Raw genomic sequence first — 27,625 nt, forward strand, 5'->3', positions numbered from 1 at the left:
AATGCTACTTTCCTTTGCGTAAGAGAGTATTGGAGATTCAAGATATATTTGTAATACTTGCTTTGTCAGCAGAAAATAATACCCAACTAATAATGGGCTATCCCTCTCCTGGAGCTTCACCAGAAGTGGTATTCAGCAAGTTCTGACCAGTTCTGGAGAACCGGTAGCGGAAATTTTGAGTAGTTCGGAGAACCGGTAAATACCACCTCTGACTGGCCCCGCCCCCATCTATTTTCTGCTTCCTGAGTCCCAGCTGATTGGGAGGAATGGGGATTTTGCAGTAACCTTCCCCTGGAGTGGGGAGGGAATGGAGATTTTACAGTATCCTTCCCCTGCCACGCTCACCAAGCCACACCCACCAAGCCACGCCCACAGAACCAGTAGTAAAAAAATTTGAATCCCACCACTGAGCTTCACTCCTATTTTATCTCACTTTTCTGATTGCACACATTTTATACTTACATTTTTTTTCACATCCAAATGCCACTTTGAAGGGTTAATTGACCATTGTAGCAGACATGATGAACTTGCAGCTGTCTTATCACTCCATGTTGCGATTGTTTACCTACCCTTAAGACAACATTTGACTGGTCCAGATATGGACCACCAACTCTTGGAGGAAGCATTATTTAACATGTCATTTTTATGTACTGTAGCCAGACATTAGGGATCAGATCTCAATCTTGTAGTCTAGCCATAACGGCGTCATATTCAACACTGTGGGGTTTATTTCTGAATAAATATATCCTACTATCAAATCATTCATCTCCTTTAGAGAGAGACTGGGAAGCAGGAGATGAGGTGGATGCACGACACAATATTTCCTGAAAGTTTTTTTTTTTTCATATATTTTTAAATCATTCAATGAAATTCAAAACCATGATTCTGGAAATCCCAAGAACCCCCAAAACTAAGACTGCCTCTGATCTTCTTCATGACAACCAGGCTACAAATTCACACATTATATTCCCATCTCATCCCATCTCTTCCCCAACCCAACATTGTCTGTTCACGAGATGACATCATTTTGACAGTCATCAGTGCTTTCCTCTAGTCTAAATTCATATGATTATGACTTGCAAATAATCTTAAAATGTTAGTCATTCCATGCAGTCTGCACCCTATAAGGAATTGATTGACATAAGTTGGTAAACATTTTTAGTTCCTTGATTACATTCTGGGTTAAAAACTGGAGCCGTATCATGGCGTGATTTGATGAACTCATTTTCTGTACTCTATGAACTGTACGCATAGGGTATTCACCAAGGGTGAATACTACTTACCTTTACTACCGGTTTGCAGTGGGGCTGGGTGCACATGCTTGCTTTGCTCACATGCACACGTGCTCTTCTGCGCAAGCGCAAAAGCGTTTTGATGACGTCGGGGGTCGGTGGGTGGAGCCTCCCATCGGTTTTACTACCAGTTCTATAGAACCGGTGCAAACCGGGGATAACCCACCACTGCTATTCACCAGAGATGGTATTCAGCCGGTTTGGACCGGTTCACCCGAACTGATAGTGGAAATCGCGGGTAGGCTCGCCCACCCTCCCCGGCATGTTTTTAAGGCCGGGTGCATGCGCGGAAGGCGTGTATGGTCGCATTTGCAAACGGGTAGGGAAAGTAAGTGAATAACACCCCTGGTATTCACGTACATACGTATGTGCATGCACACACAGTTACAAAAATAGAGAGCATACAAAGCATATTGAAGGTATGTTTCCAGCTAACAGTTAGAACATAAATGGGAACTGTTTCCTATGCCCAAAGCATGGAAGATTGCAACATCTGCCATGATGAAGAGTGAAGAAATCATATTAAATCATTTAACACAGCACACTTGTTCTTTTCCCCACATCTCCCCACCCCTTCATATATCCTCCGTCATGGATTAGGTAATCATTGTAGTTGAGGCAAGCTTAATTTGAGGCACCAAAATACTATATAAGTAGAACAGCACATCTTAAAGCTAGCTATATCCCTTTGCCTTGGCTTGGAAGCAGAAAAACAGCAGCCAAGATGAGAAGCCTCTGGCTTGTGCTTTTTGGTGGGGCAATAGCTTTTGCTTTGCCTGTAAAACATGAAAAAGAAAAAATGCTTCTTATGCAGGTAAGGCCAAAGATGCGAATGGAAGTGTATATTGATGCGAGGTAACTGTACATTTAAAATAATGTAAGAAATATAAGCAATAGCACTTAAACTTTACAGCACTCTCTAAGTGGTATATTAACTATCTAATCATTATGTTTTCTTTATCACACACATACATGCATACATGTAATTATTTTGTCATCTTCCAGAAGTACGTAGAAAATGTGGGATTAATAAAAGAGCCTTGGTAGTACAGGAGTTTAAGGCACCCTGTTATTAAGCTTATTAAGACCAGCTGTCTGCAATTACTGCAGGGTTCGAATCTCGCCAAGGCTCAAGGTTGACTCAGCCTTCCATCCTTTCTAAGGTAGGTGAAATGAGGACCCAGTTTGTGGGGGCAATAAGCTGACTTTGTATAAATATACAAAAGGATGAAGGCTATTGCTGAGCACATTGTAAGCCGCCCTGAGTCTTCGGAGAAGGGTGGCATATAAATCAAATTAAAAAAAAAAATAGAGAAAGGTGAGAAAGTGATTACGAAAAGCCACACTCTTGCAAAAGTTGAAAGATAATAGCTCCAAGGAATAGAGAAATATCTATTTATCTGGAGATCTAGTATTACACAATAAAGTGTTTTACTTGGACCTCAGGTTATGTTTTATATTTATAACCAAACATCTAAAATCCAAAATGTAATCTAAAATCTATGTAAAATATAACGGAAAGGGTAACTGCGTTCAAATACCAAAATATTTTCTTACAAAGAAGACTTAATCATGAATAATAGTTGGACTATTCACACCTGTCCCAGGAAGCATCGTGGACAGTTAAAATGATGAAGAATTTGGGAAGATCTAAATTTTACATCCAGCTCAATGTTGTAATGGAGTACAGAAAGCTGCAAGAGTTGTTATCATCTACAGTATTTCTACTCTATTGTGATGCTGGATAGATTGTTGATAATATATTCTTTTGTCCTCTAATTTCTATCTTTTATAAAATGTAGAACAATTACAACAAAACTAATGTGCTCATATTGGCCTTAAATAATTGGATATGCATTTGACCAGAGACTTCTTAAATCATTCTAAAATGTAAGCAAATTAATTAATAGAAGTCTACCATTTTCTATTTCAGAGGTACCTAGAAAAATATTACAACTTTACATCAAATGGGCAACAAATCTTTAGAAGCAGAATCAGCAGTCCTATGGCAAATAAGATCAGAGAAATGCAAACATTTATGGGATTAGAGGTGACAGGTGATATAGACTCCAATACGCTGCAGGCAATTCAAAAACCCAGATGTGGAAACCCAGATGTGGGCCAATTTGCCTTCTTTGCAGGTCAACCCAAGTGGCAGAAGAAACATCTAACCTACAGGTAATCTTTTAACTCAAGTTCTCAAGGGAAAGGTTGACATAATTCATATTGATGCTGAAAGCTTGAAAGGAAGACCTCCTTCTGAATTTGGTTCCCGTTTATTTTTTTCAAAGGATACTGAACTATACACCAGATATGAAAAGAGAGAATGTTGACGAAGTCATTAAGAAAGCTTTTAAAGTTTGGAGCCGAGTTACACCTTTGACATTCCAGAAAGTTCCAGGTGGCAATGCAGACATATTTATCTCTTTCCGTTCTGGAGGTAATTTAAGCTATTATTTACATACAATAGTGGGACACGATAGCTCAGTGGCTAAGATGCTGAGCTTGTCAATCGAAAGGTTGGCAGTTCAGCAGTTCGAATCCCTAGTGCTATGTAACGGGGTGAGCTCCCGTTACTTCTTCCAGCTTCTGCCAACCTAGCAGTTTGAAAGCACGTAAAAAATGCAAGTAGAAAAATAGGGACCACCTTTGGTGGGAAGGTAACAGCATCAACATCAACATCAAACAACCTTTGATGTTGAGTCATGCCAACACCACGGAGACATCTTCGGACTGCACTGGCTCTTCAGCTTTGAAATGAAGATGAGCACTGCCCCCTAGAGTCAGGAATGACTAGTACATATGTACGAGGGGAACCTTTACCTTTACATGTACAATTTGATAATATGTTCCACATATAAAGGGCTTATGGAAATATTTAATGCATTCATAATTCTTACATCAGGATTTTTCTTAGTCTTAGAAATTTTCACTTGCCAAATTAAATACACTTTCTACCAATAGTATTTAGATGTTTTAAACTATTTGACATCTCACTTTAGAATTCTAGGGCTTGAACTGATCCCTCACTCTTTTTGCAGTGACTTTGATGGAAAAACTTGTATCTCTTTGTTTTTATAAACAATCTTGTTAAATTCATGATTTTGTTACCCCTCCCCCCCTTAATGATTGCAAAATTGACAGTTCTGTGAATGATGTTAGTTTTCCGACTGGGAGCCCATCATCTATGTTTGTGTTCAGTATCTTCAAGCGTCAGACTAATTTGTTGGAGTTCCAAAATTAAAGCCATTAAATTCATTAGCTTGTTAAAATCCTCGATAGAAATAAATTTCAGTTCATCTGATCCTCCTCATTTCTTCTGTTGAATCCAAGCACAATTTAACACATTCTCAGTTTTGCTTGAACCTGATGAAAAACAAAAGACAGAAAGTTGAGTATTGCTGTAGTGTAGATGGTGTATTACAGAAAATCTATTTCTAAAGTTTACACAAAAACACTAATTCGTGTCAGCAATGTCTGAGATGAAGACGATAAAATATTTTTTCTGTTATATTTAGCTCATGGAGATTTCTATCCTTTTGATGGACCTGGTGGGACACTTGCCCATGCTTACGCTCCTGGTCCTGGCATTGGAGGAGATGCCCATTTTGACGAAGATGAATTCTGGAGCTATGGCATAGAAGGTAATAATAAAGATAAAAGATGTGACAACAAAATCATATTAAACATTGTTCTTAAACATCCCAAAGATGCTTTTTCAAAAGGCAGCTGGGCTTTGTTTTTCCTTGAAGAACATTTGCTTCTTATCCAAAAAGCTTCTTCAGTTCTGAAGTTTCTTGGATAAGAAGTGAAACATCTTCAAGGAAAAACAAAGTCCAATTGCTTTTTGAAAAAGCATCTTCAGGACAACCATGACCTGGATGACTGAGAATTTCCATAGACCTTCTTAAATATCCTTGTCCTCTATAAAAAAATTGCACAGAAAAATAAGTTTTTATAGTGACAACTTACCAAAATGGGGTGATAGCTTTGATCAAACAATGTTTCCTCTTATAATTGCAGTAATTTAAAGCAATAACATGTGAACATATTAGAAATGTTATTATAGGAGATTGTTGACTGTAGATAAGTAAAATGCGATAAGTACACTTACGGTTACGTTGACATCTACATTGATAATGTCTTTTGGTTCCCATTTATGTTTAATTTTTCTTTTCTTTTCATTGTCATTGACTTTTTCAAAGTCATATTGACTTTTAACTAGTTAATTAAAATTGAATGAAAAATAAATTAGCAAGTAACAGTGCAATGATAAAATCAGGAGCAGGCATGGGACAGGGGCTACAAAATATAAAAACAGAGTGCAGCGCTGGAGAAGCTTCTTGGATGAGAAGCAAAACCAGGAGTGGGCTGCTGGGGGTTCGCAGGGGTTCAGGAGAACCTCTAGCTAAGATTCTGTGCAGTTTGGAGAACCCCCAAATCCCACTCCTGGCTGGCCCCTCCCACCCCATCCCACCCCTCCCAGGAGTCCCCACGCGACCTGTTTTGCATGCAGGTAAGTGCAGGGCATGCACGGAGGCTCGGCGAGGGCAAAAAATGGGCCTACTGGAAGTTTGGGCCTCCAGAGTCTGGAGAGGCCATTTTCGGCCTCCCAGAGGCTCGACAAAAGGCTCCAGAGCCCAGGGAGGGTAACCCCATCCCCGCTGTGGTGCAGGAGGCCAACTAGGCCACACCCACCATGGCCACGCCCACCTAGCAACCGGGCAGAGAATCCCTTGCTAAAATTTTTGAAGCTTACCCCTGAGCAAAACGTCTTCAAAGAAGAACCAGAAAGTCCAGTTGCCTCTTGAAAAAGCACCTTTGGGATAAGAATTAGAATGGATGTTTACAATATGATGTTTCTTATCGTCCGTGTAGGTACCAATTTATTTTATACTGCTGTTCATGAGTTTGGCCATTCGCTTGGACTCTTCCATTCTCAAGATCCTAATGCAGTGATGAGTCCAACGTATAAGACGCCCTTGGGAAATCAACCGATTCTATCTCAGGATGATATTGCTGGCATCCAGTATCTCTATGGTAATTTAGAAAATGCGTGTAATCTAAAATATTGAACCCTTTAACCATTTCTGAACTGAGGGAGAACTAAACTCAGGCTCAGTTATTTATTTATTTTTATTTATTTTAATTTGATTTATATGCCGCCCTTCTCCGGAGACTCAGGGCGGCTTACAATGCGTTAAGCAATAGCCTTCATACTTTTGTATATTTATACAAAGTCAGTTTATTGCCCCCACAAACTGGGTCCTCATTTCACCTACCTTAGAAAGGATGGAAGGCTGAGTCAACCTTGAGCCTTGGAGAGATTCGAACCAGCAGTAAATTGCAGGCAGCTGTGTTAATAACAGGGTGCTTTAAACCACTGTAGTACCAAGGCTCTTATCTAAAATGTCTGCATGTTTTAAGTCACCTCTTATCCGCATGTAGATAAGGAAACATCAGCTTTTCATCAGCCTAAAATGATAGTTGGGATTTCAGCTTCCAGCCAACACAAACCTCTGGAGGTTACCAGATTCTGGACTTTATGCAAAAACTTTGTGTATATTGTATGCTTAGTCAACAGGGAAGGATTTTTTTCCCCCTGCTAATTTTATGCATCTGACATTCTTTTAGGAGCATCATTAAATCTACCTGAAGACCCAGAAGAAAAGGATGAACCAAGAAAACCCAACAGCCCAGGCAAACCAGCATTACCATCTGCTTGCAATCCTGATTTGACATTTGATGCTGTGACCACTTTTCGGGGAGAAATAATGTTTTTCTGGAATAAGTAAGGCCTGTAACTTTTAACCAGAATCATCTTCTTCTTCTTCTTCTTCTTCTTCTTCTTCTTCTTCTTCTTCTTCTTCTTCTTCTTCTTCTTCTTCTTCTTCTTCTTCTTCTTCTTCTTCTTCTTCTTCTTCTTCTTTTCTCTCTTTCTCTCTCTCTCTCTCTCTCTCTCTTCAACGCACACAGACAATAATGCTAGAAAATGGCAAGAAAGTTGCCAAGTTCTGGTCACGTGACCACAGACCTTGCAACCGGTAGTAAATCCAAGCTGGTTCCCAAGCATTGAAAAATGATCACATGACTGTGGGGGGGAGGGCAGTTCTAATTTCAAGGACAGGTTATAAGTCCCAAAAATCCTACCTTTTTTGAAGTCCATTGTCACTTTGAACACTCATTAAGCAAACAGTTGTATCTCGAGGGCCACCTGAAATATTTATATAATTTTTTATCAATTAAAGGCTGTAATCATATTTAATAATCCTACTTTCTGTTTTAATGCAAAAATTCTATGAAATTATCTTATGAGTTGCATGCAGCCAGAGGATAATGAACTGCTTTTCCATGATCTGCACTGTTAAAAATTGAATAATAAATCCTAATATCAAATAATGCCCTGAATGAATGCCTGGTAGCATTTAAGATGTCTTTCACAGCACCTCATTTCTTTTTCCTTTTTCCTTTTCTAAATCTTGTCTCTCTCCGTTTAAGGAAAAAATGCTGTTGCCAAGATTTGACATTTCAGATATTAAAAGTTATTTTAAAGTGCTTTCAGAGGTGCAGTGCTTTAAAACATATATGTGTTTTTAATAGATATTTTTGGCGAAAACTCCCCCAGTACAGACAGATTGAGTTGAATCCAATTTCTGAATTTTGGTCATTTCTGCCATCTGGAGTTGATGCTGTTTCTGAAAATAATGAGAAAGATGAGGCATTTCTTTTTAAAGGTAAGCTATTATTATAGATATACTAGGGCTCTCCTGCCCTTGTTCTGTATTTGATTCAAAAATGGTATTTTCTTGAAAATCTGGACGAGAAAATAGCACGTCTTTGACTCTTTAAAGCAGTCACCTCTTTTCCTGGAATTGTGTGGCAGTCTTCTGCAGATGTAGGGGACATCTTTGAAAAGATGCAGCTGCTTTAAAGATTTGCAAGTTGGGGCTAAATTCATGCCCTCAAATCTCGAGTGAAATGCTACCGGTTCATTCCGGTTCGGGCAAACCGGTAGCGGTAGCAGCATGTGCTTCAGGGAACCGGTAGCAGCGGCAGCGTGAGGCTCCACCCACCTGCCCGGACATCGTTACTTCCTGGTTTTAACTAGGAAGTAACCTGTTTTTGACCCTCTGCGCATACGCAGAAGGCTTTGCGCAAGCGCAGAGGGCCCAAAATCAGACGTGATGATGACGTGCGTGCACTTCCGAACCGGTAGAGAAAGTAAGTAGATTTCACCCCTGCCTCAAGTTCCCTAAAGTATCTTTTGAAAGACAGATCCATGGTGCTGTAACACAACTGTGAATTCTGGGGTAAAAGTGCCAATTTAGCAAAATAATTTTGGTTCATTCGGAAAGCAAATAATCTCAGGCAAATAACCTGTCTTTTCTACGTTGCCCGGTTTATTTGATTTATAGGCACTTCTTGCAGGTTTCCTATTCATTCACTTCTAGATATCCTTGGTACTCATAATCTGCTTGATTACAGGCAACCAGTTCTGGGTCGTGAAAGGAGATTACATGCTTCCTGGGTACCCCAAGCCCATCCACAGTCTGGGCTTTCCCAAAGATGTCGCAAAAATTGATGCTGCAGTTTTCAGTGCCAATGAAAGGAAGACATATTATTTTTCTTCAGACAGATACTGGAGGTATGACATAAAGTCAAATGCAATGCAAGAGGACTTACAACTTACTTTCAAATGTCTTAGGCAAACATTTTAAAGAAAACATGCTAAATGTTAAATCCAGCATACATTTGAGACTCCAACTAATAAAACTGTCACTTCCTTGGCTGTATATTTCATGTCGTCCCCCCCCCCCCCAAAAAATGTGGGTAATTGATAAAAACAGTGCATATCGTTTGTATGCATAGTTTATTTTAGCGGCAAGTGGCAACATGTTCTATTGCATTATATTATATTGAAGAGTCAAAGTGGCGCAGTGGTTAGAGTGCAGCATTGCAGGCTACTTCAGCTGACTGCTAGCTGCAGTTCGGCAGTTCAAATCTCATCGGCTCAAGGTTGACTCAGCCTTACATCCTTCCAAGGTGGGTAGAATGAGAACCCAGATTGTTGGGGGCAATAGGCTGACTCTGTAAACCGCTTAGAGAGGGCTCTAAAACACTGTGAATCAGTATATAAGTCTAACTGCTATTGCTATACAATTAAAACAGTATGGCGTTATTTCATTTCCAAATTGATTAGTGCCCTCTAATGATAGCCACAGGTATTATTTGATTACCGGATAGAAAATTTTATTCTTTTCAGAAAGCAATTACTGTAGAGCTGGATTTGGGAGATGAAAAGTAAATTGAATTACAGTACATTTTCATGTCTATAAAGTGCACTTACTGATTAAGCCAATAAGGACAAAACCTTATGTACTGTATTTTTGGTTTCAGATCTAATCTATAAATAATACAGATTAGTAATAGTTGTCAACCTTGGATACAGAAGGTCCCAATTTTAATTTCTGGTATCTCCAGACAGAGTGGAAAAGACTCTGGTCATGGTCCAGAAAGCCTCTGTCAGAGTACTTGATGAACGTATCTTTTTTTTATGTACACTGACAGCATATGCACCAAGACAAATTCCTTGTGTGACCAATCACACTTGGCCAATACAAAACTCTATTCTATATGTCATTAGTCTTGAGTCCCTTCATATCCACAAGAGATTTAAGTCCAGCTTCCTTGAATTCCATTGACTTTTATCTACTGCCAATTTACTTTTGACTGTTAGTAGTTCAGATTCTTGTAGAGAGTACAAGAATAACTCTGTATTCATTTGAACTGCCTTGGCTCCTGATTTTCTGCTCTTGACAGAACCTTTAGCCTCCATGGCCAAAATTCTAATTTCCAAATTTTCCATATAATGATTTTTAGCACTATTCTCCTGTATTTGGTCAGACTTTATCTTGAGCATTATGTTTAGGTCTGCAGTATCACTAGTTAAAAGGGATGCAGAAAAACTGAAATATGTTCCAGAAAGGGCAACAAGGGCCATCTAAGGACTAGAAACTAAATCCTGTAATGGAACATTTAAGGAATGGAAAATATGTACACTTATGAAATCTGAGAAGGAATACGAGAATATTCTTCAAATACCTAAAAGTATGTCAAACACAAGGTCAAGGAAGGCCTGTTGTCTCTTGTTCCAGAGTGCAGGACATGGCATGGTAGATATAAATTACAGGAAGACATTCCAAATGAATGTTAGAAAAACTTCCCAACAGCACTATAACAGTGGAAATGTTACAGAAACAACAGAGGGTTGTTTTCCCTCCATTTCAGGTCCAAGCCTTCTGCCTGGGACTCTTCTGTCACCCTGCATCACAAGATGAGCAACATTTAAATTTGATTTGATAAATTGGATGCATAAAAGCAAATACTTTAATGTAGATTTCTTTTCTGGATATTGAAGTTGAATTCCTTTCGAATCTATGATTCTAACTCCAATTTTGGTTTGGCTTAAGTTTCTTCCTTTTTCCTTCCTTTTCTAAGTTATGATGAAGACAGCAAAACCATGAACAGAAGTCCCCAAAGGATCCAAGATGGCTTCCCAGGTATCTCAGGCAAGATTGATGCTGTCTTCCACTACAATGGTAAGGAACAACTTTTAGAAGACCTGAGTAGGGATTTTGTGCAATATCGCTTTGTTTTTAAGGAAACATAAACAAAGCTCAATTGAGCTTAGGATAAAGGTCCTTAATCAGAAGCTCTGAAGGGCTAAATTACTTAGTTATGTCCTTCAGAATTCCCCCATAAGGATATTTTTTGGAAAAGGATATATTAAAGCAACTATAATTAATCTTTATTTGTTTATTACAAGGTATAGGCCACTCCAGTCAGAACCAACCTGGAGTGGCAGATTAACTGCTTGCAATTGTAATCATGTAAAATTGAATTCAATGTTCATTTAACATTTATATTTGTCCACTGATTTCAATGCAAACCTCTCTTTGCTCACCAAAGAATTGTGCCCCCCACCTCATCCCAGTTTGGATGAGTAACACAAATCTTAAACCTTAAGTCTCTTTCTCAATTTTATTGCTCGCAAAATGTAGTCAGAATCTGTCAGAAAAATCATTCCGGTCAAGTGTGTTTATTGTTGCATTTCCACAACAGCTGAAGTAATTATAATGACTCTACCCCTTGTTAAGTATTTTTCCATTTGTTTGAAAATGTACATTATATTCCTTTATGTTTGCTTTCTTTCCCCTTTGTAGATGTGTTGTACTTCTTTAAGGGAAGAAATCAATATGAGTTTGATCCTAACACCAGAAGAGTTACTCGGATTCTAAAGGCCAACAGTTGGTTTTCATGCTGAGAAGATAAAGAAAAAACTGATAAAACATAACTGGCTACTTTACATTGAATGTAATCCAGTGTTATGTGTGTGTGTGAAAATATAATAATTAAAATAATATAATGAAATGAAATGAAATGAATGTAATATAATAATACAATACAATATAGTATAGTATTCTATTGATAAGAATAATTATCCTATATATGATAACTAGGGAACATGATGGCTCAGTGGCTAAGATCGAAAGCTTGTCGATCGAAAAGTCGGCAGTTCAAGCAATTCGAATCCCTAGTGCCGCGTAACAGGGTAAGCTCCTGTTACTTGTCCCAGCTTCTGCCAACCTAGCAGTTCGAAAGCACGTAAAAATGCAAGTAGAAAAATAGGGACCACCTTTGGTGGGAAGGTAACAGCATTCTGTGCACCTTCAGCGTTTAGTCATGCCGGCCACATGACCACGGAGATGTCTTCGGACAGCGCTGGCTCTTCGGTTTTGAAACAGAGATGAGCATTGCCCCTAGAGCTGGAAACGACCAGCACACATTTGCGGGGAAACCTTTACCTTTACTTTTATATGATAACTGCTGCAAGATCATTGCACGCACAAAAATGGAAAGACTAAAATACCTAAAACAGAGGAATGAATGGTGAAGATGACAGAATTAGCAGGGATGGCAACATCGATTTGTCTGATTAGAGACAAAAAAACCATTTATTAGTGACAGAAAATCCCTTATGGACTTTTTTTCTGAAAAAAATAATAAATTGTGATCTATGGGTTTGATGATCAGAAAGGGTAGATTTTGGAAAGAAGGAAATGATGTTGTCATCTTTAGAGAGACAGAGAGGGTAAAATATAAATCTAGAAGGACCTACTTTTACAAAGATCAGAAACTGCTCCTTTATAACTTTTCCTTTCCTTTCTTTTTCTTCTCTGCTTCTTTCTTGGCACGTATTCACTTATTATTTTTCTTTACTTTTTTTTTTCTTTCAAAATCTGTATTGTTCTTATTTTCTTAATTTTTTTAAAATAAAAATTATATATGTAAAAAGAAATCAGCCGTCCTGTCATCAATTCACCTTATCTAAGTTGATTATAAATCAACTGTGGAGAAATGTCTATGTATATGATTAGAATGATCCTTTGGATTCTGCTAAATTGACCTGTCAATTTTTAAAAATAGAAACCTATGTGGCAGGGAATTTCAATCAAAACAGTCACAATGGTGGATGCCACTGTATAGTTTGTGATGACAGCTATCATTTTATTATGAGTAAAAATAAAAATAAAAAGGTAGGGCTTCAAGGAAGCCATGCCAAGCACTTGACTTTTTCGAGTCAACCCATCTCCATGGATATCTTTGGCCATTTGTTAGCTGAACAAATGTAAGTGTTCACGCCACATACAGGCATTTAACTATCTGTACAATCAAATGGTGCCCATTTATACCTTTCCCAATCTCACAGAAAGACCAGCTTAATTATTCTGCTATGTCTGTCCGAAAATCTGGTAGATGTTCTGTCAGTGTAATGCAGATTTAACGCTGACCAGCCATTGTAAGGATGTGGCCCACTGAGGATGAGTCAGCAGGGTTATTGCTGCTGTCTATATAAGGGAGGCCATGAGAGGGTGTCTCTCTCTCTCTCTCTCCTCATGTATGCATTGTAGTTCTCTGTGTAGAATTGAAGATCGATTGCCTGGCTTTGCATAGCACATGTATGTATATATACTGTATATAACTTGTAGATAAACCACTCTTTGAAAGACCCCTGTGTCCTGTATTTTGCTCCCGGATTGCCTCAAAATAGTAGTCGTGCTGTAAACATTCTGACATGTTCTTCTCATCCATTACACAACCAGATAAATAAGAAGATACTTTGCTACCCCCCCCCCCTTTTTTTTTTATTTGATTTATATGCTGTCCTTCTCTGGAGACTCAGGGCGGCTTACAACGCAATGAGCAATAGCCTTTAAGATATATCCAAATTTGGCTGTTTGAAAAGGCTGCCTCAAGGTATTTCTCAACCTTGGCCACTTGAAGAGATATGTGAGACTTCAACTCCCAGAATCCCCTAGCCAGCCATGCTGGGGAAGTCCACACCTCTTCAAATGGCCGAGGTTGAGAACCATTGGGCTACCTCATTCTGCCGAATGGAAAGCCTGGGTCTCTTAACAAAAGGTACTATTATATCCATAGACATACCATATTTATTGGAGTATAAAATGCACCTTTTTCCCCCAAAAAAGAGGGTGAAAATCTGGGTGAGTCTTATACTCCGAATGTAGCCCTGCCCAGCTTCTCAAAAGGAGGTTTCAGAGGCTGAAAAAAATGTCAGAAACGAAGCTTCAGAAAAGAAGCCCCCAGACAGAGCTTCAGAGGCTTTTTTTCTGAAGCTCTGTTTTGGAGGCTTTCAGAGGCAAGAAAAGAAAGTTTTTTCTGAAATGGAGTTTCAGAAGTTTCAGAGGCAGAAAAAAAAGCAAGGCACAGAGCTCACAACCAAGGAACCTCTTGCTAAAATTCACCTCTGGGAACAGATGATTGGAGGTATTCCGGGAGGCTGATCCACCTGCCAATCAGCTTTTTTCTTATTTTGCTCCCCAAAAACTAGGGTGCGTCTTATACTCTGAAAAATACGGTAATTGAAGAGCAGATTTAGGAGAGAAGCTTTTACATCCAGTACTACATAAAAACTTCAGGGACCACACACAAGTTATCAATGTGGAGTGTCTGTTATGCACACTATAAAGTTGGATTATACCGTAGGCTGGTTTTGTAATCTCTGGAAACTCCTCAAACAATTGGAAAGGATCTGAAGTATTTCTTATAAAACTTATCACTCAGGATACAGTTCCAAGACAAATCCATTCCGTCATGCTAATAAAACTCTTCCAGGCATTCATTGACACATATATTGCAATATAACAGAGAGAAAACATTGTATAAACCTTTCGATATTTGAAGTGCATTATTTCATTTTTAATGGAGTTCCATCAGTCCTGAGCCTTATTTATAGCACTTCAGAGTTGTTTAGCATTTAACAGTTGTTTATTTGTACATACTCCCTGATCAAGCATGCCAGAGAAGATGTAGTCTAATCTCTTTTGTAAAATCTCCAGTGATGGCGCATCCATAGCTTCTGGAGGGAAGCCATTCCACTGATTACTTGTTCTCACTGACAGGAAATTTATTTATTTATTTATTAGTCATATTTCTATGCCGCCCACTCTCCGAGGACTCTGGGCGGCTTACGCCAAAGACAATATACTAAATAGCATATTGCCCCCAACAATCTGGGTCCTCATTTTACCCACCTCGGAAGGATGGCAGGTTGAGTCAACCTTGAGCCAGTGAGATTTGATCCGCTGATCTGCTGAACTAGCAGTCAGCTGAAGTAGCTGCAGTACTGCACTCTAACCACTGCGCCACCTCGGCTCTTCTTAAATTTCTCCTTAATTTCTTCTTAATTCTAGGTTAGATCTCTTTTTAACAGATCTTCCACTCATTACCTTTTGTCCTGCCTTCAGAAGTTTTGGAAAGTAGACCAACCTCTCTTCTCTGTGACAACCTTTCAAATATTGACTCTTATGTCACTACTAGTCTTTCTCTTTGTTAGACTTGAGCAGGGGTGTCAAACTGGCGATCCACGGGCCGTATCCATCCCGTGTAGACCATGCCGGCCCCGGCTCCCCAAAGACAAAAAACATCACAATATGTCACGTGATGTTATGTGACGTGATCGAGTTTGACACCCATGGACTAGAGATATACCCAGTTCCTGCAACTATTCATCATGTGTTTTAGCCTTCAGACCAGCAGTGCTATTCAGCAGGTTCTGACAGGTTCTGGAGAACCGGTAGTGGACGTTTTGAGTAGTTCGGAAAAATGGCAAATACCACCTCTGGCTAGCCCCAGAGTGGGGTGGGAATGGAGATTTTGCAATATCCTTCCTCCAGGAGTGGGCTGGGAATGGGGATTTTGCAGTATCCTTCCCCTGCTATGCCCACCAAGCCACACCACACCCATCAAGCCACGGCCACAGAACCAATAGTAAAAAAATTTGAATTCCACCACTGCTTCAGACCCCTAATCATCTTTGTTGTTCTTCTCTGCACTTTCTATATTCTCAACAATTTTTTTTATATCATGGTGACCAAAACTTGATGCAGTATTCTAAATATGGCCTAACTAGTTCAATTCAACTTGATTATTCAACAATAAAGTACATTTTGGTGTGATATTTATGGTGAGAAAGAGAAATTTAGTGGAAGCATCTATAACATGATTTGAAATTTCGGAAATTTTTCTGCTACATCCATACAGGTTTACAGGTAGAGATTGGTTGAATATTAGAAAATTCTTGAAAGGAACAATTCCACAATGCAGCCATTTGGATGGCTCTCTGCACCAAGCCATAATTTCATCTAAATTGTGTTTGCTTGACATCACATCACAACAGAACTACAAAAGGGATAGTTTTCATTGTGACCCAATGATGCACATTTGTTCATTTGTTTCCTTTTTCCAAATACCCAATACTAAATATCTGGATTGGGGATCCTTTCCATGCTTTAGTTATTAAAGCAAAGGGGGACAAATAACAATGGAGAAATGCTGGGTTTCCTGGATTAAGTTGAAGGTTGAAATGAATTATTTACACTATCCTTTTTAGTTGTAGGATTGTATTATCTTTCTCTAACAAATATGTTAATTATATTATTGTTGCACTACCAAGTGAGGAAAGCATGATAGATGATAGATAGATAGATAGATAGATAGATAGATAGATAGATAGATAGATAGATAGATCTGTAAAGATGGATAGTGAGATGGCCAAAATTTGGTGGGAAAATAGCTTAACCATTAAATTTATATTCCAGGGGTGCTATTCAGCAGGTTCTGACAGGTTCTGGAGAACCAGTAGCGGAAATTTTGAGTAGTTCAGACAACCAGAAAATACCACCTCTGGCTGGCCCCAGAGTGGGGTGGGAATGGAGATTTTGCATTATCCTCCTCCCTGGAGTGTGGTGGGAATGGAGGTTTTGCAGGCTATCTTAACTGGGTACTTTTGATGTACCATTAAACTCTATCACTGAAGCTATGACCTTCTCTAATACTTAAGCATTGATCAAGATCAAGAAACAATCAAGATCAAGGAAGGTACCACTCTATAAAGCCTTACTAAGACCACACTTAAAGTACTGCATCCAGTTTTGGTCACCACACTATAAAAAAGATGTTGAGACTCTGGAAAGAGTGCAGAGAAGAGCAACAAAGATGATTAGGGGACTGGAGGCTAAAACACACAGTGAAGGGTTACGGGAACTGGGCATGGCTAGTCTAGTGAAGAGAAGGACCAGGGGAGACATGATAATTAATGTTCCAATATCTGTTGGGCTGTCACAGAGAGGAAGGGGTCAAGCTATTTTCCAAAGCACCTGAAGGCCAGACAAGGAATAATGGATGGAAACTAAACAAGGAGAGATTCAACCTGGAAATAAGGAGAAATTTTCTGACAGTGAGAACATTCAACCAATAGAACAGCTTGCCTTCGGAAATTGTGGGGGCTTCATCACTGGAAGCTTTCAAGAAGAGACTGGACTACCATCTGTCAAAAATGGTGTAGGGTCTGCTTGTGTGGGGGGTTGGACTAGATGACCTACAAAGTCCCTTCCAACTCTGTTAATCTGTATCTGTATCCATTTAAAATAACTGACAAGATCCAGACCTATGAAGAAAGCATCATCATGAATGCTTATTTAGGATCTAAAGTTTATACCACGTTCTTAGACTAGTTCCTCCATGCAATTACTAGGATGATGCATGTAATCTTCAGTCATTCTATTTTCTCACATTTCTCAGAAATAGTCATTTCTCCAGTCCAGTCCAATATGTTTATAAGCCATTACTAAGATAGGGGAACTTCCCTTACATCACTGCTCTTACATTATTCACATCCAGTGAAGCTTCCCAGGGCATGCTGAAGCTTATTAGAAATAGGCAGCCATTCCTTCAACAGAAAAGAAAGGACTTCAAACATACATATCCGAGCGCTTTCTTCTCTAGATAGAACTGTGGGCGAAAATGATGTTTTCTGGAAACTACAGGACAGTTAGAGTATTTGACTACCAGGAGGAATTGGCAACCAGATTACAGGTGTATTATGTAAACAACAGAAGAGCCTTCTAGTACAGGGGTGACATTTTTCTATGCTGGGAGTGTGTGATAAATTAACTTTGCTCCTTAAAAATTGTCCCAAAAAAATCAGTTTGTAGAAGAAAAAGATAAAAAGTATAATGACTTAAGAAACTAGTCCACTCGGGAACATCCCATGTCTAATCTAATCCCCTAAATGGCCACAGTAGCAGATTTCACTGAATTAGAATCAATAAAGGGTTGAAATACAGACTAATTCACTAACTGTGGAGTGACCCGAGGTCAGTTTTCTTATTGCGATTTGTATAATAATCTGTTCATCAGTACAAGACTGTTTTGTGTCATAACTATTTTGTGAATGTAGATAACACAATTTATCATTTCAATCTCAATTGCTACATTTTCCTTCTTCCTGCCTTCTCTTTACTCCCATCTGCACAGTCATATGCGCATATACTCTTCCCATAGGATAACATTCTATTCATCTGATGAAATGTGCAATTATTCTACAAATTCTTGTATTCTAATAAAATGTGCTCATTTTTATGATGTCACAAAACAGTGAGGATTTTTCCTGCAACAGACTAACATTGAGATCCTTTTTCTAGAAACTCCACATGCACAGTGCAAATCTGGAAGAAATATTAAGGAAAAACAATTGTGAAATCCTTCATATTATATATTAGTAAGATTTTGTTCATTAGTGCATGCACTGAATAACGAAAGGTTTTCCTATTTTATACAGCAATGTTTTCAACATCTGACTGAATAGCTGAAGTATATTTCCTAGAAAGTTACCTATGTTCAGCTGCTAATTTTAGTTATAATAAATTGACAGCTTTAAGGCTATCATAAATATGCTTTTAAGCCTTTGATATAGGATTATGTATTTCTGTTTTCATCATCTCTATGTTTCCTATTCAGACATTGTTTTCCAGAGCAGTAAAGTATTATAAGTATTTTAATCTTGTCATGCAGATGGGAACTTTGTCAGTTGACCTTCTACTAATTTGGAGTTTTCTCACTGTTAATTAAGATGCTGAGAAAATGAAATTAGAAAGCATACCTCTTTTGTTGCATGTTTTTCCCCAAAAATATTAAGTGCTATAATACAATTTAAGAAGGTAGCTTGCCATTGGTTTTGCTACAAAAAGTGGGGAAAATAATGACTAACTTTTAACAGTGACTCAGTTTGCTAAACCATGGTTTACATTCCCACCAACACTGACAGGGCAAGTCCCTAGTTTGTAAAGAGACAGCGAATCTCATTTCCTTCTAGCACTGATGATGCTACCTAATTGGGAAATGAAAGGCCTGCAAGAAAACAGAGAGTACCAAGGACCCTACATAGTTTAATTAATAAGCTACATAATATCTTAAACTATACATTATTGCTTAGGGTAAATTTGCAAACAAATAAAACAAACCACAGGAATTTCCTCCTAAACTTTGACCAATAGTATAAGCGTTTTCAGTTCCTTTGAAAATGTTTCTTTGCAAACCCAATTTTTTTCAAACCTATTTTTGACACATCTATCCTTTGCTCTTTTCTCCAGAAGAATTTATGGAAGGAGGAGAAGTTGCTATTTCCCTCACCAACACACACATACAAGGCGTGGAGCAAGAGACTTTTAGGAAGAAGCAACTCACATTTGTTTGAAGGACAGTATAAAAACCTGCAATTTGAAACTTGACAAGAAATCTGGCAGCATCTTTGCAGGCTAATATGTTTTGTTCAAAAGTGCTATCCAGATTTTTTCAGAGTTACCATTGGTTAATATGACTCTCATCCTATAATAAGAAGAAATGATAATCTTTCATTGGTCTAGTTCAGTGATGGTGAAATGTTTTGGCACCGGGTGCTGAAAAGGGAGCTCACATACACGTGCACAGCACCAAGTGCCAAAAAGGGAGCACTTTGTGTGCACATGCGCACTCGTCAAGGCCGCGACCAGGGAGAGGAGCTGCCCAGGGGGCATGCGTGCACCGGATAAGGTACTTCTGGTTTCCAGCGCGTGCATGTGCGCTGGCCAGCAAGTCTTCTGGTTACTGCCGTGCATGCACATGCGCCAATCAGCTGGCCGGCATGCATGCTCACATCGGAAAACTTCCAGTTTCCGGAACTGCCACATGCATAAAGGCCATCTGATCATCACGTGGACATGCGCACCAGAAATCCAGAAGAGGAAGAGGTGACACTGCACGTGCCAGGCAACATGGCTCCATGTGCCACTTCGGGCATGCGTGCCATAGGTTCAGCATCACAGGTCTAGTCATATTCAATATGATATGTTCAGATAACCCGATGAAGAACAAAGACAGAGAATGACGAATGAAGAATGAGTCAGTGTGCTTAGACCCATGCCTCTTAGAAATGTTTATACAGCTGGTTTAGATAATACAGTAACACACCTATATACACAAATTCTTTTCACAAGATTTTCAAATAAAGCATTCACCTGAAGTGGAACTTCTCCAGTTTCTGTGCTGTTCTGGGCACAGTTTTTTTCCCTGGAATCTGTCTCAAAGGATGTTTTAATATAGGCTGTTTAAAAATGCTAAAAAGAGTTTGGCGTCCATAAAGAGTTTGGCTTAGGAAATATGGGGAAGAACATGTATGGAAAAAAACAATGCCCGTGCAATGAAAACATGGCTATAAATAATGGAAAGTCAGCTTTTGAGTCAGAAAGGCAGAAGAGGAGATGTCCAAATACAGATATACAGCTTTTCATTTATTTGTAAAACGTCAGTGAATGGGGGAAGGGGAATTAAAAAATGAACCATATCCAGAAACAGGGTAATTAAGGTTGTCATGAGATCCTAGCTCATTATCTGATATTTCAACACAACATCGCCACTTCCCTTTGTCCCAAAACATCCTGTTCTGTCTTCTTTACCCAAAAGAAATGTTAGTTTGCTGCTAATGGAGTCATATAAATCAGAATACTGGCAGTCATGACGAATAGCTTTTGATTCTTATTACACAAGTCTAGAGGAAATTGACTTGGTGGTCCAGCTGTGTGAATGTGTTGAACTTCATAGATGGTTCAAATTTTCTTTCAATCAGAAGAGATTCTTGATACTATGCACTATTCTATATTATTCTATATGTATATATAGTATATATACCTGCCTATTTAACTTATATGCAGAGCACATCATGAGAAAGACGGGGCTAGATGAATCAAAAGTTGGAATTAAGATTGCCAGGAGAAATATCAACAACCTCAGATATGCAGATGATACCACTCTAATGACAGAAAGTGAAGAGGAACTAAAGAGCCTCTTGATGTGGGTAAAGGAGAGTGCAAAAGTTGGCTTGAAATTCAATATTAAGAAAACTAAAATCATGGCATCCGGCCCTCTCAATTCCTGGCAAATAGATGGGGAAGAAATGGAGGTAGTGACAGATTTTATTTTCCTGCTCTCCAAGATCACCGCAGATGGGGACTGTAGCCAAGAAATTAAAAGACGCTTGCTCCTGGGGAGGAAAGCTATGGCAAATCTAGACAGCATACTAAAAAGCAGAGATATCACCCTGCCAACAAAAGTGTGTATAGTCAAGACTTTGGTTTTTCCAGTTGCAATGTATGGATGCGAAAGTTGGACCATAAGGAAGGCTGAGCGCCAAAGAATTGAGGCCTTTGAACTATGGTGCTGGAGAAGACTCCTGAGAGTCCCTTGGACTGCAAGGTGATCAAACTGGTCAGTCCTAGAGGAGATCAACCCTGACTGCTCTTTAGAAGGCCAGATCCTGAAGATGAAACTCAAATATTTTGGCCACCTAATAAGAAGGAAGGACTCACTGGAGAAGAGCCTAATGCTGGGAAAGATTGCGGGCAAAAGAAGAAGGGGACGACAGAGAACAAGGTGGCTGGATGGAGTCACTGAAGTAATAGGCATAAGATTAAATGGGCTCCAGAGGATGATAGACGACAGGAAGGCCTGGAGGAACGTTGTCCATGGGGTCACGATGGGTTGGAGACGACTTCGCAACTAACAACAACAACGATGCACTATTCGGTATCTTACCAGCTAATGTAGCTTGCCTAGAGGCTCACTGATGAAGGAGGAATCAAGAGCCAGCAATTCCCCACAAAAGAAAATTAACACTAGCCATGAAAAAGCAAGAACTTCCATATAGAATAAGCTTGCTAATGGTTTACTATGATCTTCCAAATGCAAATCCACATGAATCATTGTAATACCAGGAGGAAATAGGTTTACCATACTTTGATGTAAAGGAAGCAGAAGCCCCTTTCAGAAAGGGCCATAAAAATAATTTCTTAAGTCACACACACACACACACACACACACACACACACACACACACACACACACAGGTTAATGGGTTCAATTACAGCAGTGATGGGTGTGCTATTGGCAGACCCAAAAGGACAAGTTGAAATAGATCATCCTGGAGAAGATCAATCTATGTAGTCACTAAGAGTCAGTGCCAACTTGACGACACATATGAATCATTATCAATTTATTTTTTAATAAAGAAAATGTGAATGTTTCTAATGTTTTAATATCTAACATTTATACCCAGTGCTGCCATTTTTGACACTAAGCAACATTTTAGTGAAAAAAAAAACTCTCTGGGTAGATGGCACACTTGGGCTGCAAATATTTAGATGATCATCAAATGGCAACCAAAGAGTTTGGCTGGCTTATGTGAAACTCAAATACTTGGGCCACCTAAGGAGAAAAGGACTCACTGGAGAAGAGCCTAATGCTGGAAAAGATTGAGGGCAAAAGAAGAAAGGGACTCCAGAGAACGTGATGGCTAGATGGAGTCACTGAAGCAGTTGGTGTGAGCTTAAATGGACTCCAGAGAATGGTAGAAGACAGGAAGGCCTGGAGGAACATTGTCCATGGGGTCGCAATGGGTCGAGCACAATTTTGCAACTAACAGCAACAAAAATGTAATGTTGTTGTCATCTAATGGTCATCCGGATCATCACTGCAGCCCAGGTAGGGTACTCTACAGCAGGGGTGTCAAACTCGTGGCCCGTCCTAATGCTGGGAAAGATTGCGGGCAAAAGAAGAAGGGGACAACAGAGAACGAGGTGGCTGGATGGAGTCACTGAAGTAACCGAATCGGATGCGTCACACACTGGCCACGGCTACCCCTGGTTTAATGAAAGGGGGAAAAGTTGTGATACGTCATGTGATGACAATGTGAAAACGCAAGTTTGACAGCTCTGCTCTAGAGAAAGAAGGCATTCTAAAAGTTACGTGGAAAGAAAAAAAAACCATTTTGCTAATAAAAGAAGTTTCCTAAGTTTTTTAATCACAGGTTTCTGATAATATCTCAGGGTTTGCATAACTATATTTCAGCTGAGATTGCATTTGGTTTTTGAGCTACAAGTGATGCAGGGCAAAGTAACCTAAGAAAACCTGGGTAATACCTGAAAAAATGTGATTCAATTAATCAAATACCAAGTCCCATACTATGTTAGGCTTTATATCAATAGCTTTAATTACACCCAGAAGAAAACTGGGAGCTAGTGCAGCACATACAACAAGGATGTAATTTATAAAAATCTAGGGACACCCAACACTACATGTTCCATTGCATTCTGGACCAGTTGTACCTTGTGGGTAGACTTCAAGGTATATAGTGCATTGCAGTAGTTCAAACAGAAGTAACCAAGGCATGAGTGACCGTGGGGCCTCCCAATCCATGAAAGGTGCAATTGCTTAAGAAAATAAAGGTTCCGCTAGTTGAACTTGCCACTTGCTCCTTGAACAGGAGCTTTAAATCCAGGAGGTCCCCAAATTGCACACCAGTTGCTAATTGTTAATGCAGAAATAACTCATGCCTGTCAAGTGCAGGAAATCAGGAAACCCAAACAATTCAAAAGAATATATAGGTTTATTGCAAGCTTAAGCTCTCTATAAGAATCTGACCTTTTACCAGTCAAAACAAATTGGCGGTAGATAAGAGTCAATGGAATTCAAAGTGGGCTAGACTTTGATCTCTTGGCTCAAGGCTGATGATGTGTTTGACTCCTTCCTCGGGCTCAGCCTGATCATCTCCTACAATGTCTTAATTTACACTTGTTTGGTCTATTGTAATGTGCTTTATGTAGATCAGCCTTGAGATCTGAATAAACTTTCCTGATTCTGAGTAAAATATAAAACTTTGCTACAGAACAATTAATGGAAAATGAAGATGTAAAGCTGTGGGGTCCTTGTGCTCTCTGAGCTTGGTCGTTTTCTTGCAGACATTTCCTTACCATACTGGGTAACACCATCAATGCACTGCAAACATCTGCAAGAAAATGATCAATCTCAGAGAGCACCAAAGACATCATTGTGCATCCCTGCGCTACAAATATTCTCTTCTATCAGATCTGAAGCTGTTGAGAGAATGCCCTTGTCAGGCAAATTACTCTCACAGAGCTTTACTTATAGGTTGAGTACTATGACAAAATCATCATCATCCCAGAGTCACTGAGAGTCAGGTAGCATATAAATTGAAATCATCATCATCATCATCATCATCATCATCATCATCATCATCATCTCCATGTTTCTATTCTCACATAACTGTCAGCATTCCAAGTAATGCACCCATAGAAAGTAGAACTCTGAGGCAGGTAGATTCCTCAAAGAACAATTTATTGGATACATCATATTGGCACAACTGATGAAAACCGACTCTGAAAGTCCGCACAGTTTTCTCCTAATTAAAAAAGTGAAAAAGTTCCCCCTTCCCCCAAGTCATCAGTCACATTGTCCAATAGAGGTACTGGCTGGTTGCTTGGTTGCTCCACTTCTCCTCTCCCCAGCCACCTGTTGGGCTGTCCTTGGTTCCCACAGGAAAACTTTTTGTTTTGATTACAAACCCCAGCTATTTATTTTTCCCCCTCCCTGTCTCTTCTTCTGCTTTGTGGTAACCCTGAAGCCTCAAAGATGGCCTCAGCCAGATTCACTTCAGGGCTGACAATAACTGAATGGAGGGAAAACTGCATTTCTTGCCCATTTCTAAAAATTCTCACACTTGGAATATGTAGTTCTTCCATTTCCTTTACTTTTGAATGTCCTATCCTTTTCACTTTAATGGTCTGCAGTCTCTCTGGCTTCCCATGTTTCAACTAAATACCAAGCAACTTTTCCACAGTGGCTTTTTCAATCAAGAAAAAATGAAACACTACAGAGAAAACAGAAAAGGAAAATAAGCTCAACTGTGCCACCTTGCAGAAATACAGCTCAAAAGCACCAACTGGGTTACTAGTGGAAAAACTAAAGCAGTCCAACAATGAGATGCCAAAAGAAGGAAGGAAATTAGAAGACAGATTTCAACACATTATTTAAAAACATGTCCTTAAATAGTGATTTTGCCTTGTTTCTTGGAGTACTAGATTTACCACCACCACCCCCAAAAAAACAAGGAATCACACACAATATGTTATTAAGATGGAGTCATTAACATTCATTACTTCAAAGAAGTGGTTTTCATGCCCAACACATAATCTTATTCAAAATAAGATTCTTCACTTTCTTAACCCTAATATCCATAGGATAACGATCAAATAAAATAGTACTGTAATGGTTGTTTGCAATTCATGCTATTGGTTATTACCTTTAAAGGTAATGACATGAGTTCAGGTTATTTGAGGAACCATCTCACCCTAATGGGACAAGCACTCTTCACCAGTGCCAGGAGAGGAGGTGTGTCACAGACTCTGTTGGTCAGGGAATACCAGCTGGCAAGGTCCAGGAAAAGAGCCTTCTCTGCCATCACTCCTGCCCTTTGGAACATCTTGCCCAGAGGTGGGTTTCAGCAGGTTCTGACCTGTTCTGGAGAACTGGTAGCAGAAATTTTGAGTAGTTTGGAGAACCGGTAAATACCACCTCTGACTGGCCCTGCCCCTATCTATTTTCTGCCTCCCGAGTCCCAGCTGATTGGGAGGAAATGGGGATTTTGCAGTAACCTTCCCCTGGAGTGGGATGAGAATGGAGATTTTACAGTATCCTTCTTCTGCCATGCCCACCAAGCCATGCCATGCCCACCAAGCCATACTCACAGAACCAGTAGTAAAAAATGTTGAAACCCACCACTGATCTTGCCCCATGAGGTAAGATTGAGTCGCATTCTCCTGATCTTCTGCCAGAGCCTGGAGCCCCAATGGGGAAATATCACACTGGAAGTGATTGATGGGCCAACAATAATACACCTCACCTCCTCCCCTGTGCATCTGCTCCGCCTCCCCATCTTTAAACATAATTTGTAGTTTTAGTATGTGTGTGTGTATAGATATATATCAGTGAGGGTGAATTTTTTCGGCACCGAGTGCTGAAAAGGTCACACGGAAATGTCGGCTCATTGGGGCTGCGCTCTGGAAAAGCCATACTTCCGGGTTCTAGCACGCATGCACGCCCGATGATCAGCTAGACAGAACACATGCGCAGGCCAGTTTTTGGCACTGCACACGTGCGATGGGATCACATTCCAGAAAAGCCAAACTTCTGCGTTCTGGCGCGCATGCGCACCCGACAATCAGCTGGTTGGCACACATGCGCACACTGGTTTTCGGCACTGCCGTGCTCACAAAGGGCAGCTGATCATTGCATACACATGCACACCAGAAACCCGGAAGGCAAACAGGCAAGGCCATGCATGCTGGGCGACATGGCTTCATGTGCCACTTTGGGCACGCGTGCCATAGGTTCGCCATCCCTGATATATATATTTACTGTTTTTAATCTTATAAACTGCCCAGAGTCATCTTGTGACAAGATTGACAGCAAACCAATGTGATAAATAAATAAATCATAAACACCATTTTAAAAAGTTTCCCTTTAGCACCTTCCTTTTGTCTCATGAAAATCACGTTCAAGAGTCAAAATGTTGTCTGACATTATGGGGGAAAGTCTGAACCTTACACCGGTCAGGGAAAATACATTTACTGTAAATTAGTTTCAAAGCTAAGATCAGATAAAGTGCACCTTATCAAGACTTCTAAGTCAGTCTTGACTCCTAATAAATGCCCAGACAAGTTCCTTTGTTTGTTTGTTTTGACAAAGTTTTAGAAGTGGTTTCCTCTTGCCTTCTGTTTTATTTTATTAATTAAATGTAAATGCCATCCATCTCACTCAGAAATGGAGCTCTTCTTAGGTTAGAGAGACCATCTGATTCAAATGGGTGGCTGGTAGCTAAAGTGGGATTACAATTCATGATCTCTCAGTTTCAGGACCAATTCTTTAAAATGACTGAAGGAAAGTGGCTCTCATAATTTTAGGGTACTGAAACTAGATGATGATCTGGCTGAACTTTTATGAATTACGTTTGAGAAATCATTTTGAAGTGCCAGATGACTCAAGGAGAACAAACGTTTTCCCTGTCTTCAAAGTGTGGGTGGAAGGGAGATTCTGGAGGACACAAAAACAGTCTGTTGGATATTGTCAGACAGATCTAATTTCATTTTTTTTATTAGCTAAATTCCCTACATGATGAAAATGTTACGTAGGTAATTCTCAACTTACAACCACAATTGAGCCCAAACCTTATGTTGTTAAACAAGACAGTTATTAAGTGGGTTTTGTCTCATTTTATGACTTTTCACTTAACAGTTCTTAAGTGAATCATTGCAGTTGTTAATTTAGTAATATGGTTGTTAAGTGAATCTGGCTTCCCCATTGCTTGTCAGAAAAAAAATCACAAAAGGTGATCACATGACCTTGGGACAAAGCAACTCCACAAAGTTCTGATTTGCTAGTGAGTTAAGGTAGATTACCAATTAAGTGGATTCATAATAGGCTCAAAGACTGGATCAAGAATCTGGGTCGAAGAAGGATCAAACTCAAATGAAGCATTGAGTGGTATCCACAAGGTTCGATCCTGGGATCTTTTTTTCAATGCA

The 27,625-nt window shown here is 39.5% G+C and overlaps 1 protein-coding gene across 1 annotated transcript; it reads left to right on the forward strand.

The window, feature by feature from the left end:
• The first annotated feature begins 2,016 nt into the window (after nucleotides 1-2,016).
• Nucleotides 2,017-11,616, forward strand: LOC139317058 (stromelysin-1-like). The gene is made up of 10 exons (XM_070943975.1): nucleotides 2,017-2,106; nucleotides 3,226-3,470; nucleotides 3,584-3,732; nucleotides 4,811-4,936; nucleotides 6,171-6,332; nucleotides 6,927-7,083; nucleotides 7,893-8,026; nucleotides 8,778-8,937; nucleotides 10,791-10,891; nucleotides 11,516-11,616. Exons 1-10 carry the CDS (start codon nucleotides 2,017-2,019, stop codon nucleotides 11,614-11,616), a joined length of 1,425 nt encoding a protein of 474 aa, XP_070800076.1.
• The last annotated feature ends 16,009 nt before the right edge of the window (nucleotides 11,617-27,625 follow it).

Source organism: Pituophis catenifer, unplaced genomic scaffold (genome assembly GCF_029215685.1).
Source record: "Pituophis catenifer annectens isolate HBS135680 unplaced genomic scaffold, rPitCat1.0.hap2 SCAF_4, whole genome shotgun sequence".
In the NCBI taxonomy this organism is placed as follows: Eukaryota; Metazoa; Chordata; class Lepidosauria; order Squamata; family Colubridae; genus Pituophis; species Pituophis catenifer.

Excerpts from the sequence above, each read along its gene's own strand:
- LOC139317058 (XM_070943975.1), top strand. The coding sequence starts at position 2,017 with ATGAGAAGCCTCTGGCTTGTGCTTTTTGGTGGGGCAATAGCTTTTGCT. Across the intron at positions 6,333-6,926 it reads TGGCATCCAGTATCTCTATG|GAGCATCATTAAATCTACCT; the intron begins GTAATTTAGAAA and ends ACATTCTTTTAG. Across the intron at positions 8,938-10,790 it reads TCTTCAGACAGATACTGGAG|TTATGATGAAGACAGCAAAA; the intron begins GTATGACATAAA and ends TCCTTTTCTAAG.